General features: G+C 42.7%; 1 protein-coding gene across 1 annotated transcript in view; it reads left to right on the top strand.

Annotated features, from left to right (window-relative positions):
- Positions 1-20,917, top strand: part of LOC122796791 (dynein axonemal heavy chain 5-like) — a 2,204,633-nt gene that overhangs the window by 1,639,042 nt on the left and 544,674 nt on the right. The window contains exon 63 of the mRNA XM_044065521.1: positions 17,417-17,572. Coding sequence (XP_043921456.1) covers positions 17,417-17,572 — 156 coding nt within the window. The remainder of the gene's footprint in view (positions 1-17,416; positions 17,573-20,917) is intronic.

Raw genomic sequence — 20,917 nt, 5'->3', positions numbered from 1 at the left:
AGGCACACGCACAAACAAGAATCACAATAGAGCATGTGTTTGGGATGCTCAAGTCACGGTTCCAGTGCCCGAACACATCCAGTGGAGCCTTGCAATACTCTCCATCTACATGTACCCAAATTTTCATGGTATGTACCATGCTACACAGCATGATCCTATGGAAGCAACTGTAGCAGGAACAGCACATGGCAGGGCCACACAGCCCTCCAGCATTGCCACGGCCAGCACAGGCACAGAGTGACTCAGAAGAGGAACAACCTGAGCCTGCACCTGTAGGCAGAAGGAGGTGTGCACAGTATGCCTTGGCTTTGGCAAAGAGGTAAAGCATAGCACACACACTGACACAGTAGGAATCCAGGGAATGGAAGCTCTCTCTGACTCGCACCTACAGTAAAAGGGATGCCAAAAATGACCCTACCTGTGCTTTACCATATATAGGGAGTGTACTATGTGCATCTGACATAGTCAGCCCTCCAGCACCATCCTCAATACTGGCACAGCCACAAGGTAAGTCACCTTTCCTATCAATCACTGAATGCAGTAGTATGGTCTGCTACTTATATCAATGGTATGGATGCGAACATGCAAGGAAGGGAATTTGGTGGCTGAATGGGATGGCAGCAGATAGTGGACAGCTATATGGGCAGCATGAAACCATAACAAATACTGGTGTCAAAAAAGTAGGCAGTAACAGACAAGGTGATAAAAATACCTGAGGACATGTGCTGGCCCAAATGTGTGTCCATAGGGCACACGCATGCATATCATGGAGGTTCACAAATCCAACAACAGTCCCATCCAGCCAGCAGGACAAGTGTAGATGAACACAAAGAATGGCTGTGCTAAGGTCCTCAAGGTATGGCAATGGAGATCAACCCCCTCCAGGCCTACACAGAGTATAACAGGTCAGGAAGAGGGATGTCATTCATGAAGGGTAGGAAGTCTGAAAAGGCAATGTAGGTCAATAAAACCTATAAACTGTATTACACTGATATGCCTGTAGTCTGCAGGATAGGTCAGAATACAAATTTAAAAGGAAGCCAACAGACTACCAGAAATACCAGTGCGGTCAAAGCAAATGTCCACAGTTGGCAGGTGTGCCCCCCCAAACCCTATGTAGAACTGTATCAGCATCCATGTGTTGGAGTAACAACAGTGAGCACAGAGTACCTGTGCTTGCCAAAGTAGAAGCATGGATTGTGTTATGTGTACAATATGCAGAGCTCTGAGTGTCAGGTTAATGTGTGGAGGCCAACAGGGTACCTGAAATATCAGGTGGGTATAGCAGAAATGTCTACAATTGTCAGGTGTATCCCTCCCCAACCCTATGTAGTAAAGCAGTAGCATCTATGTGTGGGTATCACAGCAACAGAGCACAGAGTACCTGAGCTGCCCATATTATAATGATGGAATGTTGCATGTGTACAATATGCAGAGATCGGAGTGTCATGTTGTTGTATGGAAGCCAAAAAAGTACCTGACATATCAGGTAGCTGTAGGACATGTCCACAGTTGTGATGTGTGGCCCCACCAACGCTATGTAGAAATGTGTTACCAGCCATGTATGGGAGCAATAACAGTGAGCACCGAGTACCTGAGCTGGTCAAATCAGCAAGATAGATAGTTGTATGTCTACAACAGGCAGAGCTCTGTGTGTTAGGTAGTTCTGAGTGGTATGCTGTGTGAAAGTGTTCAGCAAATAGCCATGGATGGTGTGTCTTGGTGTCCAGTCGTCAGTACTGCTGATGACCGGGCCAAGTCCACAGAACTGCAGTGCCATACAGACTGGTATCCCAGCAAGACATGTTGCATCAGTAGACCATATGATTTGTACAGATGTCATAACTGTCACCATCTGGAACATGGAAATGACATGAGTGTTGGCCCAGACATAAACCCAGTACACAGGTGGAAGTACCATAGAGAGAGACTGTTTAAATTCTCACAGTGAAATGGTGACACCCTCAGTTTGTACATACAGGTTTACAGCACATCAGTTGGTTGTGTAGTATGGGAAACTAAGATGTACTGTGGGCAAACACTGGCAGACCACAAAAGGCAGAGTTATGATGTATGTAGAAGTTGCTGGTGTCCACCCACTAGCCACCAGCAGGGGAAAGGGCCACTTATACCTGTGAGGCAGTTGCAAGTAGCTACCCTAGCACACATGCAGCCAGTCCGGCCCAACATCAGCCTCAGGTAACACACAGGCCACCTCCCTGCTGCTGTGAATGAGTACAATATAATCCCCACATTACTATGTGAACACTCGCATAATGCAGCATGCTGAAGAGGTGTCCCACACAGGTGTGCCCATAGCTGTAGGATGCACCCTGCCAGCATCCACACCAATGAAGTGATAAGTACAGAAACAATTGCCATCACCACCTTGCACACCTATCCTGTCAACCCAGGCGAATACATTGCCTTGCAGCCTGGGTCTGTACAACTGACAGAATGCACTGGCCTGCTACAGATAGCCTACATCAGTACCCAATGCCCCACTGTCCTCTGTCACAGGTCTGTGTCACGCCTGTACCGCCACTGTATGTTACCCCATGGACTCCCACATAATGATAAAACACAGTCCACAGAACACAAATGGAAGGACATGTTGACATATCCCAGTAGTATGTCCATCATGTTCCAATGCACGAACTGTGGACCAACCTGTACATACTGCTGGGATGGTGTGGCAACTATAGGCATACCTATCAGATATTGTGTGCATAATGGTAGGAAGGGGACAGATTAACAGAGGGAGGGGTAGCATCGCCACCATGGAGTGTGTGATGGGTGAAACCCTGATGTGTGCACATACTTATCATGGCTGCCAACACTGGGATGGGTGGCAACAAACCTGCTTACAAACAAAATTGTGAAGGGTTAATGAACAGAATAATGAGCCTTGCCTTTGGATAACCTCAATGAGTCTGAATACCTGGGAAGTATGGCCACAGCACAATATGGCCGTCCTGTCATGGTGATAATTGTACAGGCATGGGACCCAAAGCCACAACAGCACCAAGGTGCTGGTCCATATACACAGACCTATCACCAAGTGTCTGCAGTTTCCACACCAGAATGACATGAGTGTGCAAGAATATCTAGGTTGCACACCACATTACTGGACAAAGCTGCATTCAACTTGTAATCCCCAGGAACCTACTACCAGCAAAGATGTTATACCTGTCAGTAGTTGATGACATAAAACATCAGAGGGTACAACACCACATATCACTGAGTATCCCTGCCAACACGGAAACCATGTAGCAGAAGCACCACAGACACAATTAGCAACAATCTCACTAGCCTTTGCCCAATGTCGACCCACATTGTCAACCAATCTACAGATATCCTGCAGAAGCAGGTTACTAGCTGTAGGTGTAGAGCACAAACACCTGCACTGGAGTACAACCTACTTGGAATGGAGTCACGCATGCAGTACAGACACTCATACTAGGCATGTTCACACACTTAGAGAAGCAAAGGCCATGTCAGAAAACAAATTACAGAAGGGTCATACTGGGCATGCTCACACACTTAGAGAAATGAAGCCCATGTCCGGAAACAACTGTGGCCTATGCACAGCAGTCAGTCACAGATGTTTATGTAAACACTCCACATTACACACCAGTCATGTTCTGCAAACACAACAGATGTGAATATGCACATATATCCAAGAACAGCATACTGTAACAGCTCAGGCATACACATAATAGATGTGGGAAGAGAGTGACAGACAGTGACAGACAGCTCCCCTCCCATGAGGCCTGTCCCACCACAGCACACTCCCATTTTGCAAAAACATATGATGTGCAAATTTCCATCACTGTATATAATTGCCCCTGGTAGCCTTCCAGTCAGTACACCTTTAATTGCCTTTCTTTGACAAGCCTGCTGATATCATCCCTGTGAAATACACCTTTGGTGAAGGAGTATCCCAGTAATCTCTGTGGTGTGTTCTGTAACTGTGTAATGCTCTAATGTGCTGTAGTAGTTAGGTAGGTGTTCTAATCCCATTCATGGCAACTGTGTGTGTGTGTCTGTGTGTATGTGCAGGGCCCAGTGCTTTTGAGGACACTCAGTACACCTGTCATTGCCCTTCTTTGACAAGCCTGCTAATGTCATTCCCTGTGAAATACACCTTTGGTAAAAGAGTATCCCAGTAATCTTCATGGTGCATGCTGTAACTGCGTAATGCTGTAGTAGCTAGGTAGGTGTTCTAATCCCAGGCATGGCAACTATGAGACTTTTGGTGTGTGTGTGTGTGTGTGTGTGTGTGTGTGTGTGTGTGTGTGTGTGTGTGTGTGTGTGTGTGTGTGTGTGTGCATTTGTCATACGTATCCTGTGTGAAGCATGAATCAATGTGGAGCTGGTTTTGCACTTTTCCTATATGTTGAGCCTATTAAATGTCATAATGTCCACCTTACAAGCATAACAGATGTCAAACATCACAGTGGCTGGGGTAAACAATCTATACCCCCACATGTGACATCATGGCATGGGAACAATATAGGCAGCACCTGTATTACCCAGAGAACACTCTCCACCCATGTCCCGGGCACAAACACACTTGGCCAGACAACAGCCAATAAGTTGGTAGTCCCCTGCATATTGCCCACAGATGGTAACCATGGTGTGATTGCGGTGGACTAAAGAGGACATGGCACCCTGTCCCATTCCTACAATATGCAATGCATTACATACAGTGCTCCATTGCTATGTGCCCCAAAGGGCACCTGCTACAACTGGCAAGCCAGCAAATGTTACCCAAAAAGGCCATGCCATGCTGTATACACATGCCCTGTATGGACAGATGCCACTGACACCAGTGAATACTGAGGGGGTAACAGGAGTAAGCTGCCTGAAGGCATCTGGGTGTACATTAACATTCAGTTCAACTTGGGTAAATGCAGGCCTACTGCTTCCTGCCATGCAGACTGTTCTGTTTGTCAGTGCGAGTGTGATGGTTTCACTCATGCCTTTTTATGTCACAGATACATCCCATTGTGTCTACTTCAGTATGTACCCCCTATAGATTGTTTACAGACTGTAGTTGGAGGCTGTCAGACTGTACATCTGCATTACTGACAATTGATTGCTTGTTATCATGTGGCCCAGTCTATATCCACTGTTGTACTACTTGAAGGCCTTGGCCTGGACAGCAATATATGTACTCCTTTCCAGAATACTATATACCTTTATCTGTTAGACAGTTGCATTACTCTGTCTAAATGTATTTCAGAGTCTACACAGCTATATGACATGGCATACAGTACTGTAGTAATACACAAATAAAGCTTCCCCATGTATGCAAACCTCTGTGTGGTGTTATATCCCATGACCTGTCTGTTGGTATATGGTGCAGGCAACAGGTGTCACTTGTATGTTTGGCTCATACAGTGTCCATGTGGTATGCTGGTGACTGTAGGCATAGTGGCTGTACCATATTGTGTGCACCTTCTACATATGTATCTCCCTATACATATGTCTGTGTGTGTATGTGTAGTTACATATATATCTATATATAGGTATATATATATATATATATATATATATATATATATATATATATGATCTGTGTATATGTGTCTGTGTATATGAACCCTAGAAATGTTCAGTGGGTCCACATTGTACATCCTCTATGGTAGCCACACTGTACTGCATGATAAGTTACCGATACCAGCCTGACAGCATACAGGTGGGATGGAGTACTGTTGACATCCTGTGCCCATTTTGTGTCAGGTCCTGGGTTTGGGATTTGTGTTCCTTTGTCAGTGTAGGGAGCAATGCTTTTGAGGAGATTCACAAGCACTGCAACCTCCATTGCCCTACTTTGGCAAGTCTGCTGACATCATCAACTGTGAAATACACCTTTGGGGACTAAATATCCCAGTAATCTCTGTGGCGCATGCTATAACTGTGTAATGCTGTAGTATTGTAAGCTAGTTAGGAAGGGATTCTATTCCCAGGCATTGTAAGTGTGAATGTTTGCGTGTGTTCCTTTGTCAGAGTGGGGAGCAATGTTTTTGAGGCCATTCACAGGTACTACAACCTCCATTGCCCTACTTTGGCAAGCCTGATGACATCATCAACTGTGAAATGCACCTTTGGGGACTAAATATCTCGGTAATCTCTGTGGAGTGTGCTATAACTGTGTAATGCTGTAGTGTTGTAAGCTAGTTAGATAGGGATTCTATTCCCAGGCATTGTAAGTGTGAATGTGTGTGTTCCTTTGTCAGAGTGTGGAGCAATGTTTTTGAGGCCATTCACAGGCACTACAACCTCCATTGCTCTACTTTGACAAGTCTGCTGACATCATCAACTGTGAAATAAACCTTTGGGGAGTAACTATCCCAGTAATCTCTGTGGAGCATGCTATAACTGCGTAATGCTGTAGTGTGATAAACTAGTTAGGTAGGAGTTCCAATCCCAGCCATGGCAACTGTGTGTGTGTTTGTAATTCATAACCTCTGTGGATGTGGTTGTGACTGTGTAACACCTGGATCCATTGAGGAGCCAGTTTTGTAATTTTCCTATATGGTGGCCATATTATATGTCACAATGTGACGGTGCTGCGGTAGCGTTGTCCCCTCACAGTAAGACGTTGTCCTATTCGATTCTCAGCAAGAGCATCTTCTGTGTGGAGATGTGTGTGAATGGGTGTACCTTCGTTATAGGTTGTGCATCATAGCTGGCAACTCGGCATGTAAAAATCTACTGCCAATCATTAGTGGACTGGAGTTACGCTGTGGCGACTCCTAACCGGGAAAAGCCGAAAGACACAACAACATTATATGTCACAATGTCCACCTTACAAGGATGACAGATGTCAATCAGCTGAGATGCTGGGGTGCCAATCCACACCCCTACATGTGATACAAGACTTGGTGAACAAAGTAATCAACTAATATTACACAGAGTACACTATGAACCTGCCTCTATGTTGGTTGTACCCTGCATACTGTTCACAGATAGAAAGCATTGTGTGATTGCAGTGGGCTACAGAGGGCATGGCATGCTGTCCATCACTACAATGGGCACATAACTGAAGACAATGCACCTTAACTATGATCCCCAATGGATGCCTACAACATCTGTGGTGCCATCAAATGTGATCTACTAAGGACTGTCCATGAGCGTGCCCTGCCACAAGAGGTCAGAAGTAGCACATGTGATGATAACAATCTGTGTACATAACATGGGCCAGACCCCCCCCAGGTATGGTTCCACATGTCACTGTACATGCATGTGTGAGGTATGCACATCCCAGACACCATCCATGTCATGGACTAAGGAACACATACATGGCAAGTAATGCACAGCATTACCCACACGCAATAGTTATCCAGGTGACTGGATTGTGAATACAACACCCATCTGTGTGGGGAAACCAGACACTACACCACTGAGCCACACTGCAGACCATTGTCATGTTGCCTGATGCCAAGGTATACCCAACACCTAGCCTTGTATATCTGTCTGTCACAGTCAACCACTACAGACCTGTGAAGAAGCAATGTACCTATGCATGTCAGTACTGGCACCCTGTGTCTGTGTGTGTGTTGTATGTTGCCTATGACCACATTCACACTCACTACAACCCCCATTGGCATACTGAAGCATGCTGTCTGATGTCAGACACCTCCACATACCCTTTGCCCTTATAACCTCTGTATAACCCCTGTGGTGCATGTGATACCTGCACAGTACTGTGTTGTGGTAATCTAACTAGTGATGAGTTGTATCCCTGGCCCTGCCAAGTGTGTCAATGTGTGTGCGTCTCTGTAGGAGTGTGGCTGTGTTGACGTTGACACCTCTTCATGCGGACAGGCACGTGTACTAGACCTACTGTTTAGCTACCATATCACTGCTGCAAATGTCACTCACCATCACATATATGTTTGGAGTACTCTTAAACATGTAACGTATGTGGCGCATCCAATGACTGCTTAGACATGTGATAGCAGTACATAGTCAGTAAGGGGTTTGATACCCTGGACTGGTAGGTGTGTGACACAAACATGCTTACGTTTTACTCTCCCAACCTTCCCTGACTTATCTTTGCCTCTGTCTGCCTCTCTCACTCCCTCTCTGGTGGATGTGGAGACATACACCTGCTTTGCTTAGGCAGCAGTATGTGTATTGTCAGTGATGCTCGTGATCAGCTGATGGCCTCTGTATGAATTGCAGCCTTCCTCTAGATGATTGCATGTGGAACAGCTGTGGTAACATTCCCATAGCCAATTGCATGAAAACACACTCCAATATCTAGGAACATTATGTTGGTGTTGGGCCTTTTCATTCACTGTGAGCAGGAACTAGATATGTTGTTTGGTAAACAGCATCAGGGATGCATTGGGGACTTTCTGTCAACATACACTGTAGAAACAGGCCAACACACAAGAGGGGGATGTGCCTGTCTTGACTACATTCTGTAAGTGCTGCTATACTGCAGTCGGGGTAATGTTGGTTTAACAGGGTGTGTGTGGATATGGCTGCCCTACATGTTTTAATACTTGTCATGTCAGTGCTATGTTTATGAGGAAACCCCATCTGTAGAGTCATCTGCAGACTGGGCAGTGTGAGGTGCCTTGTGTTACCCACAGAGCACCTATCTGTCAACTGCAGAAGGTAGTGTGAGGATTGTAGTCAGAAGATGGTGACAGCTGGGAGAGTTACTGACTTCATATCCCTCATAGGACATATGTTGCAACAAACCCTGTTACGACAGTAAATGTATGAGGTTATCACAGCAACATGTCAATATTGGCCCTGTGTTTGTGCCTCCACCCACAACTCTGTCAACCTTTCTACATGTGTCATGCAGTAGGGGGTGCATATGTTCTGTACACCATATTCATTGACAGCATATCCAATAACAAGCCAGAGAGATATCACACTGATGCATATGTTATGTATAGTATGGGTTATATTTGAGGACATAGCCTAGGCATTCTGTGGTTGTGTGTATAGTACTGAGTTATGTGTAAGTCTGGTAATTGTCGACAGTGTGTGTATAGTGAATATGTAACTTGGCCTGTGTAGAGACTGTTGTAGATGTCATTGTTCTTGGTCCTGTTCTATCTGATGCTCCACTATATGTCACCCTATCAGCTTACATGTTTGTAGGGGCAAACACACATGTCCCATACTACAGGCAGGCATCGGACCACACTGTGTAGCAGCCCAGTATATGTAGGGTTGGTGTGTGAGTGGCACATATGAAGATGGTATTGATCAGATAGTCCATATACTGGAATATTACGCCAGCTAACCATATGTGGCTGTGGCTGTGTTCACATTGGTTGTGTTTATGCACTTTCACACAGGTGTCTGTTACTCTGTGATGTGACATGTCTGTAGAGCCTGCTATCTATGTAGGTACATGTGTATTCCCACATAGGAGATGTAGGCCAGTGTTGAGTCAGTCTGCCTGTAGCCTGCACTGTGCTTTGTTACATGCCTAGCAGCTTAATGTACTTACCCAGTGAGATGTCCTATCCTGATACTTGCCAGATGTACTGCTGCCGGGCCACCATAACAGTCATGTATGTCAGACAAAGCAATGGGATGCTGTACAGATGTCTGTCACCAACTAGTGGGCAGTATGTGGCCATAGCACCTCTGTACCAGCGGTTATTATGTGTCAGGACAGACAGGGGTGTATGAATGCATAACCTATGGGAGCAAATGTATACCAGTATTTACATGATATACCCATCTACATGGCTGTTAACATCCACATTGTCATGCTTGGTCCACATGCCTTGCATGAAGGGGTTCTGTGTATACCCCTGGACTGACCAGAGTGTGTCAGACTGTCCAGATATATTGGCCATATCTCAGCTGTAGTCCATAAGGGCATTACTGTGCTAGCAGTGGTACTGTACTATGATGTCCTTAGGATGTCTGTCAGTAGCCTATGGCGCACATGTTAACAGCAGATGTGGCCTCCTACTCACACCATTTTTGTGAAGGCAATGCCTATTACAATAGCAATAGTCTACAAATATACCTGCAATACATACCTGACATCTCCTTGCACTGAGAGGTTGGGACTATTGGGGCTGAGGTAGGGCTCCACTCTATGTTCAGAACATAGGGTGAACATATATGTATATATAATTATACATATATCCATATAGATATATACACATATACATATCTTGCTTAGTGTATGTCAACAGTTTTACACATATGTGCTTGTGTTCCAGCCTCTGTCTTCCACCTACATACCAGGCTTTGCACATATGACATGCTGTCAGGGGTTGTTATGTAGTGGGCTGTGTGTATGTCATGCTGTCATTCCTGCCATCACTCCACTACTGTTGTGACCCCCACACATACTGGGGGGTTGGGGCCATATATGTGTGAGCTTCACCTACACAATACATGTGTGCTCTAATGCCCTCCAGAGGCCAGTGTATGTAACAGTGGTATATGGCCCAGTATTATTGAGTTTAGGGGGGTGCACTAGAACTAACCTAGGCTGTTACAACATGTGTAGGTATCAGGAGTAAGCTGCCTTAAGGTATCTGGATGTACATTACCATACAGTCCACCTTAGGTAAATGCAGGCCTACTGCCTCCTGCCATACAGAATGTTCTGTTTGTCATTGTGATTGTGATGGTGTCAGTTATGCCTTGTTATGTAACAGATACACCCCATTGTATCAACTGGGGTCTTTACCCCCTAGGGATTGTGTACACAGTGTAGATAGAAGCTGCTGAACTATACAGCTGCATTACGTACTGTTGATTGTTTGGTATGCTGTGGCGCAGTTTGTCTTTACTATTGTACTACTTGAAGGCTTCGGAAAGGACAGCAATATATGTGAACCTTTCCAGACTACTGTATTAGTATAACTGTTTCACAGTTGCATTCCTCTGTTCATATGGATGTCAGTGTCTAAACAGCTATATGACATGGCATATAGAACTGTCATAGCACACAAATAAAGCTTTTCCAAGTATGCACACCTGTGTGTGGTGTTATATCCTTTGATATCTCTGTGGGTATATGTTGCAGGCAATGAATGTCATTTGTATGGGTGGCTCATACAATCCCCAGTTGGCAAGGTGGTAACTGTAGGACTACTGGCTGCTTCATATTGTGTGCACGTACTACATATGTATCTTACTGTACATATCTGTGTGTGTGTATGCATAGTTTTATATATATATATATATATATATATATATATATATATATATATATATATATATGTATATATATATATATGTCTAACTGTACCTGCATATATGTGTCTGTGTATATGTATCCTAGGGATGGCCATGTTGTGTCCCGTCCCGGCTATGGGATCTGCAACATTTGGTAGTGTATTGCAGGGGGGACGTGTTTGGCTGTGGGGGGTGTATACCTATTCGTACAAGACATATATTGTTTGGGACCTCTCTACCCCATTAATGTTGCATGTGGACATATAAGTTTTTGTTATTTCCCCATTGTTATTTACAGATGTATGCCCGTATATACCTATATATCTGCTGACATATATATAACCTGCAGTATATATGTCAACAGCATTCAGGATTAGTTATAACAGCATGCATAGGTATACCCATTAACCCAAGACACCAAATTTAAACCTGTTGCATAGGGAGCAGAACACATGCATATATTGAACAGCAGTGGCCACTACAACAGCATGCAGGTTTTATTGATGGCAACAGGCCACCAATATGGGTGTATTTCAACATGGCACATGCATAGAACCAAATGTGGATATTTATGAACCAATAGGACATATGTCCCAACATAAGTTTGGAGAGTAAACATACCCATTGAAGTGTATAATTGGGTTAATGCTGCACATATGGGGGCAAGAGAGAGAGTTCACTTAGCAACTGATAGGGGCAAGAGAGAGAGTTCACTTAGCAACTGATAGGGGCAAGAGAGAGAGTTCACTTAGCAACTGATAGGGGCAAGAGAGACAGTTCATTTAGCAACTGATAGGGGCAAGAGAGAGAGTTCACTTAGCAACTGATATATCCCTGTAGTTTTCACAACTTTCTTAGTCATTGCAGTGATCTGTCCCTTACATGTATTATTACACTACCCGTTGGCCTTACTTTGTACAATGGTATGTTTGTAGATTAGTATATACGTGGACTGTGTCTAACGTATAGTCTACACCTTTTACCTGTTATAGCTGTTGAGAAGACGTTTGCTAACACTACCTGACAATTTTTACACATACTCCCAGATTCCATGTTGATGTTATACACATACCCTCAATCCATTATTGCACACACTCTGGTCGAGGCTTGACAGGATGCAGGTGTTACTGCAACATATTATGTGAATTGCTCTCATACACCTTGGGTGTGTTGTTACAATGACAGGTTTGTTTTCACATACATTCTCTGACTATGTACAGGTTTGACTATCAGTTATATGTCATCAAAGGCAGCCTACATTTCTTGGATCATCACACTGATTTCTTAGGGGAACAGGGTACCCGGCAGCAGATTTGGGCCATTTATCTGCACATGCTGGTCAGATTGGAACAGTTGAGAGAGAATGAATATGCATACAGCTTACTATCTGAACATTCTGATGCAGTCTGTACAGTTGATGGTTATGATTATGCTCACAGCTTAATATCTGAACATTCTAGCAAAATCTGTACAATTATTGGGTCTAATTATGCATACAACTTAATACCACTCCCAGGATTCAAACCCCTGCTGTGTGTGGTAAAAATATTGCAGTTAACATCACAGTACACTGTACTATCAGGGAATTGGTGTAAAGTTTTCCAATGTTGTCTAAGTCTTCCTCAGTTTTACAATATGACTATTCTCTTGTTATACAGAACTTCCTACACATTTTATCTGTGTACCACAGTGTGGGTAACACTGCTTAATACAACAGTACTATTTACAGCATGCAACAGTACAACATATTAAATCAGAGTATACACATTCACTCCAGAGGTTATACATTTATTCACGGGATAAGACAGTTCATGCAGGATTATTACTAACCTGCCTTGCAACGCAGCCTTTGTAGCCTAGCGGCATGGTCTTGCTGGTTCACAGCCTGCTCATCTGCAGCTGTCAGAGAAATACAGTGACATTTAGCCATACCTATCCATAGTATACACAAGCTAGGCAATTATTATATACTTAGTAGAATGGGTACTTAGTACTGGGGCATCAGCCGTCTGCCTGGATTCCTGGATCCACTGTTCCAGTAGCTCCCCCCATGCTGCTTCAGGTCTGCATAGTGATGCCTGACCTGCTCACCAGTCCGGGGGATACCTGTGGCACTAGTGAGGTCACGGAAGAGACTGTCCCAGGCCTCCAGTTTATACTGGAAGCCCTGGTATTGGCCCTGCAGGAGTCTCTGCTCATGGTGTTTGACCAGGAGCCACACCATGTATTTAGACTCATTAATGCCCCAGCGCTGCACTCTAAATCAAGTGCCTTCTCCAACTCCAGCCATTCTGACTACTGTAGGAAGCTGCAACCAGTTATGGGATGTATTCCCGCCTGTGGAGTTTAAATATGCCTGATTTCCCACACTTTTCCGTGATTGGACGGTTTTGAAAAGGCTAAGCTATGGGCACACCTGCTTACCTAAGATTGGCATTGCTTAAAGGGGTATACCACTGGGCAGATTGAGTTAGCCGGCCTACACATTGCTTACACCATGTAAGCTGTCCCTTGCAATGCTTAGCGTTGCTTAATATCTAATTGGCATTATGTTTTCCTTTTGACATTGATTTATTATATGGTACATGTTATATCTGTGTCTGGTATCTGTGATTCATGTGTACGTACACTGTATGGGGTCCTGGACAATTCAACGCTTTATTACAATAACACCTTACATCTGGCCTTACTGGAATACTCCAATTCACATATTTATGTTATGTAGCAGGTTATACAACATCACACTGTATATAGTTTCATTTCACATGTTCAGTTTAATTTTCCTTTGGTGAGGATTTGTTTGTTGAAACCTCACTCTTATATAATGCTATGATGGCTTAGTGGTTAACTACTGTGACTAAAATGTACAGGGTCCTGGGTTTGAGCCTTGCAGAGGCTGTTTATTTTGTTGCTGGGCAGAACACGGGCCATTGGGTACAGAGTGATTAAGGCACTTTAAAGCAATTCTAAGCGGGTGTGCACAGGTTTGCATGACGGTAAGCACTGCTAACTTCCGGGTACAGTTTCTTACATGCAGTTAGCTTCTACTTTGCTTAATCTGTGTAGGCAATGCTTACCCCCACTCAAATGCACTTAAACTCACTTACTAGTGCTTATATATGCTTACTACTGCTTATTTGTTCTTAAACCTGCTTACTAGTGCCTTATTCATTATGACACTGATACTTCACGTGTGCATTAAATGCAGTACTCTAGTTCACATTTAAATGTTACTTCATAGGTTATACAGCAATAAATGTTCATATACAGATTTCACATGGACTCACACACTCAAATGCACTTAAACTCACTTACTAGTGCTTATATATGCTTACTACTGCTTATTTGTTCTTAAACCTGCTTACTAGTGCCTTTTTCATTATGACACTGATACTTCACGTGTGCATTAAATGCAGTACTCTAGTTCACATTTAAATGTTATTTCATAGGTTATACAGCAATAAATGTTCATATACAGATTTCACATGGAAAATGGTAGGTGCTGCTGTGGGACTCGAACCGGGAATGCTAGCTCGTAAGGCGAATGCTCTGCCCACTACAATATTGCTGTGCTGCTTCATTTGCATATATCTTCCTTGTTATCCTCTTCAGCCTTTTAAGTTGCTTTAACCGTAGCTAAGCACCGGGTATATCTGCGCACCTACGATTAGCTGTACTTGGATTCTTAATAAATATAAAGGGGTTTCTTCAGTTTATTTATATGTACTGTTGCTGTTCTACACATGGGGGACTGTTGGTGGGGATATGCAAACAACTATGAGTTGTCTCGCTCATTTATTTCCACTTTCTGCTGTTCTACATTGCAGGGGCGTGTTTATTCTGAGAGCTCTGCTCTCAGACACACCCTCTGCACTCGTACACGCTCCATGTAAGCCTGGGAGGTCGGGCAGTGCCTTCATTAATATGCATGGCACACTGCTGTCCTCCTCCTACACGGGCGCTTCTGTGCAGGACTACACTAGTCCTGCACAGAAGATTAGTGATTCCGGGGGTTGGTGTGTTGGGTGTAAATAGGGGTGTCACCAGAGTCAAGTAGGAAGAAACCCATATATTATTCAGCTACATCTGCAGGTGTGCTACAACAATTTACATCGAATCACAAAGATTCAAATAAAACATACCCCCTGCTAAATATATACTGAATACCAACAATGAGACTGCACTACAGTGGGGAAAGAACAAATTTCCTGATTCCCCACTGTGCTTTGGTCTTGTACTGAAAAAAGCCAGTAAGTTTAATCAGCTGATTTTTGTACCAGCTTTTTTTTTCATTTGAAATGTTTCTTCTTTGAAAGGTTGAAGAACAGGAGGGTGAGAGTATTTGTGTACTTGCATCTACACACTGTGTGTTTGTATCTGTCTATCTGGGTTTCTATGTGTGTCTCCGTGTGTGAGTGAATATGGTTTTCAAAAGTCAGAAATTTAAAGGCAGTTCTATTTCTCTGACAGCTATATTAGTGCCTATATAGATTTTAAAGACCACAACAAGTTATGAAGTCTGTACTGATGTGATGGACTAACATGCCATCTAAGAGTAGTTATCTGCCTCTTTATTATGTGCTTGGATAGGTTCTGGATCCCTCTTGACTCCATATATAATAAGGTAGGTATCAGATAATGAATGAATGAATGAATGAATGAATGAATGAATGAATGAATGAAGTAGCTAATGAATTAACTATGCATTAATATAGTACAAAATGGCTCAATGGGCATTGTTTAATTTGTTTTCATGACACTCAGGATCAGCATTGACAAATGTTTTGTGTTACATTTTAGTAGAAATAATTTTTAAAGCAAAAAAGATTTGTAAATAACATTTTCAGAAATACAATAGTCCAGATTGAGTGTTAGAAGTTATAGTTAGTAATATTATTTTAGAATGTTAGAATGCACCATATTTGGAAAAGCTGTTGACATATACATCAAGCTCTGTGCAATATTAACGAAACTTCATAAACAGAGATGGCAAAGTTAGAACAACACATGTTCTGAAGTTATTCCTGTATGCAATGGTACCTTCATGCGGTAATGAGAATCCTCAAGTGAAAGAATATGAGCAGCAAAAGTGTCATAGATTCAGAGTAAACTGTGAAGGAAATGCTATCATACCAATTAATTAGAGCATACTGCAACATATCCTGATGGCTAGGCCAGAAAATAACTCAACACTGCCTGGTTATGTACGAGTTATGTGTAAAGAAAAAGCTTGACTCTTTTGTATTATGTTTCGACTGTTATAGTTTAGAGGACAACTACTTTCAAGTGTGTGCTTATTTTACCTGTTTTGTGGGACTACATTGTGGATCTACCACTGGACTGGACTATAATTTTAACAAAATATAAAGGTCATCACTGGTGTCTTTCCTTGTGTGATGGTGAGCTGTTTTGTTTCCAGTTCGTGGTGAAGTACTTTCAAAATATGTTTAATTGCTTGTTTAAAGGCAGGTCATATAGTGCTGACTGACAAAAAAGAAGGATGTGGACATTTCTTGTGATGTCAAACTGCAGTCATATTTATATTCAAAACCATTTCCCTCAAGTTCAACCTCTAAGTACAAAATTCAGTAACAAAGTCAAAAAATAATGAGGGGCAGAGACTTGACACTTTTTAAATAGTGCAAAGAGGGTTTTCAAATACACACTATCTGAACAATAAGGGGGTCTGAACCACTAATGCATGGCATTATTGAATGACTACAAGAGGGGACATCACAAAAATATGTCAGTTTCACAGATGTACTGTGAAATCAAATATAGTTGACAGGTTTACTTTCAAAGCATATTTGTAATATATTGGTGAATACCTGATTTTTTTACAGCTGAAGTATTTTCTACAGGACAATTGCATAAACACAAGATATTCACGTACTCAGTCCACACTCTCTAGCAGGAAGAACCCCCATAGAGTGGCAACATGTTCCCACTGTGATTCATGGAAAAATACAGATTTATAATTTATAACTAAGGACATTTTAAATGCTGTTGCACACCATGAGGTTCTGTGAAGTAAAACAACTGACCTGTTTACCAAGTGATTTGTGACTTCACACCTTATGTACAGTGAGAAAAGTACTATAAATGAGATCACTGGAGCAGATCAAGTAAAAAGTTAAAAGTGTCTGCCAGCTCTCCTTAGTGATTTCTGCTAAACACTCACAGCATGCTCGCACCACATTTCTAATGCTGATTTTATAACTGTTTCCAGGTAACATCTCTGAATCATAAGTATTTTCGCACACATCTAGAAGACTGCCTTTCTCTTGGAAGGCCTGTGCTAATCGAAGATGTTGGCGAGGAACTTGATCCTGCACTGGATAACATCCTGGAAAAAAATTTTATAAAATCTGGTTCAACCTTTAAAGTAAGTCTCATTTTAATAAAGTAAAATTAAATTATTCACTGTCTACATTATTTCATCATACACCAGTCATTGTACATTCAGTAGATGTTCGTTTTGTCGACCATTTCTTTTCTCAAATAAAATAAAAGTTGGCATATATTATCAAAAGTCAGCTTTTGCACATGACAGGTTTTATTTATGCACAAGATCATGGTACAGTGGGGCTGGGTAATTTGCCTTTTCACCACTGTAGTGCAGTCTTGGAGTTGACATATATAATTAGCAGGAGTTGTGAGGGGGCTTGCTTCCCCACAAAATGTAGTGTAGCGCAGGTTCTGTGTTTTTCAGTAGTGTGATTTGAGACTTTGTGCTCGATAAGTTGTCGATACATAGCTTCTTCAATAAAGCAACATAAAATTGTACATATATACTCACATACAGCATGTGTGTATGTAGGTAGGTACCATGAAACAGAAATGAATTTCTGAGAGTATGAACTCACTGTCAGGAAACAGCATGCACTCTGTTCTTCAAGTAAAGTAAAATGAGTCCATAGTATGTATATTAGGTAACAGGTCTTAGGGCTGTATAGACCTTCTGATGTTATGTTTTATGATTTACAGACAAGACATGACCTTTTAAGGCAGTGGGCTATGTACTAGTTTCCATACAGTTGCAATCTATTAAATTTCACAAATATTAAAAAAAAAAAAAAAAACCCAGAACTAGTACTGTAGTAACATCCCATCTTGGCTGGTTGATATGTGAACTAATAGTGCAGTGGCTGTCACTGCCCTCTTTCACCATATAGCTCTCACTTCCCCCCACTTCTTCCCTAACCTCCATACAAATATCTTCAGCTAAAGCCTACAGTCACTGATGATAGCTCCCATTCCAGCTATTGCTAAGAACAGTTCTATCACCCACCATTCAGGCAAACAGACTTCTGATCTGCTCCTCTAATGATAATCTATTCTGTCAGCCTGAAAGGGTTTACAAACTCCCCTCCCTGGTCTCAAATGTGTTTTCCCTTGCTACATGCTACATTATCATCATCATCATCATCATCATCAACCCCTTGTTTCCCATTTCCCACATGGAGTCAGGGTGTCATGTGAACTGTCGCCATCTCTCACTATCCAGTGCCACTCTCCCTCCTTCTTCAACACTCATTCCTGACTGTTGCAGGTCTTCTCTAACAAAATCCATCCACCTCTTGGCTGGATCCCTCATTTCCTCTGCCTTCTTCTTGTCTGTCCCAAATCTTCTTCACCAAATTGTGCACACATACCCAAACCACCATAATCCATTCTCTTTGGCCTTTTCTGTAATTGGAGCTAGTTTGGCTTTTGCTCATCTGCCTTCATTTCTTTGTCTGTCCCACAGTGTGCATCCTGCCATCCATCTCAGGCACTTCACTTCCATTCATTCTTGCTATCCCAACTGCTCTGTCTTTGCTGCTCAACTTTCTGACCATACAGTAGTACTGGTCATATTACTGTTTTATACACATTACTTGTCATACTGGTCATACTACTGTTTTATACACATTACTTGTCATACTGGTCATACTACTGTTTTATACACATTACTTGTCATACTGGTCATACTACTGTTTTATACACATTACTTGTCATACTGGTCATACTACTGTTTTATACACATTACTTGTCATACTGGTCATACTACTGTTTTATACACATTACTTGTCATCTTCTTTGGCATTCTTCTGTCAAATACGACACCTGACACTCTGTGCCAGTTGGCTGGAGCCCCTCTGATTCTAACTTTGAGCTCTTCATTCAGACTTCCCTTCTCCTCAGCCATCCCTCCCAGATTTTTGAAGCTGTTAACCTGATCCACTATTTTGCCTTCTGTGTCAGTTCTCACTTTTTTTGGATTTTCCCCATTTGCTGCCATTACAACTGCCTCATTTGCACTCAGTTTCATCCCACGTGCCTTCAGTTTTGAGATATATTCTCCTATCCTTTAGTGAAGTTCTTGCTCAGAGTCTGCCTGTAATGCCACATTTTCTGCATAGAGCAACTTTGTTGATCTCTCTAACCTGTATACTAATGTAGTCGATCACCAGTATGAACAGCAGTGAAGTCAGATCTAGACCCTGGTGCACAGCCACTTCCACCATGAACTCCTCTGTGAGACCAAACACTGTTCATACTTGAGTTATTGGGTCCTTGTATATAGTTTGCACTAATTTTACCAGTGTTTCTGGGACTTTGAACCACTGCCCAAATCAGCTTTCTTGGGAGCTTGTCATATGCTTTCTCCATGTCTAGGAATGCCCAACTGAACTATTTCCTCATCTCTAGCTTCTTCTCAACTATCTGTCTCACTGCAAACATCAGGTCAATTGTAATGTATCTTGATCTGAATCTGAACTGCTAGAAATCTACCCAAACATCAAAGACCTCCAAATCAGAAATGCACTCAACCATCACAACACAGCACAAATCCCAAGACACATAGCTCACTTACACAGTGTGGCCCTCAGCCTAAGCCCCTAAGACAAGACATCTTGCCCAATACACTAATCATAGGTGACTCGATAGTGAGGCACACTGATGTCCCACTCACTAGGTTGAAGAAGGAGAAGGTAACAGTCGGGTGCCAGGATCCAAAACATAACACGTGCACTCAGATCACTCCACAACAAGTACAAATATGACTCTGTCATTGTCCATGTGGGTGTGAATGACCTGAGACATACCTGCCTGGACTGCATGAAAATAGATATGGAAGAGCTCTCGGATTATGTGGCCCAGGCCCTAGCCCTAGAAGCATCCTACCACCACCCAGAATGATAGCGCAGTACAAGCAGAAAATGATCAACTTCAACAACTGGCTAAGTTTCTGTTGTCATTCTAAGGGTTCCAGTATCTGTCTGCTTGGGAAGACATGATTGACAGACCTCAATGCTTTGCCAGAGATGGCCTGCATCTGTCACCCCTAGGTTACCAGATACTGGCTAAGGCTCTTGCCACCCCTATAGTGCCATTTTAGGGGGTGTTCCAAAGACCAAATTACCACTGTATCAGCTATAAATAAATGCAATATGAGGGTCATGCTGCTCAACGCTAGAAGTCTAAATCTCAAGATGCACTCACTCGAAGCACTCCTCAGAATGGAGAACATTGACATTTGTGCTGTAACGGAGACCTGGTTTAAAGCAGCAGAAAACACCCCTGCACTACCAGGCTATAACTCATTCCACACCTTTCGTCCCCAGAAAATAGACCGAAGCACCAAAGGCAGCAGCATCTCCATATTCATAAAGGATATTTATACCTCCAGACTAGTAGCTCAGCATAATGCATCGGAGATACCCAAGGTACAACTAACAGTGGG

The sequence above is a fragment of the Protopterus annectens genome, chromosome 3.part0 (genome assembly GCF_019279795.1).
Source record: "Protopterus annectens isolate FY-2018-M chromosome 3.part0, PAN1.0, whole genome shotgun sequence".
Classification (NCBI taxonomy): Eukaryota; Metazoa; Chordata; order Ceratodontiformes; family Protopteridae; genus Protopterus; species Protopterus annectens.
This window is presented reverse-complemented; position numbering and strand designations above follow the sequence as displayed.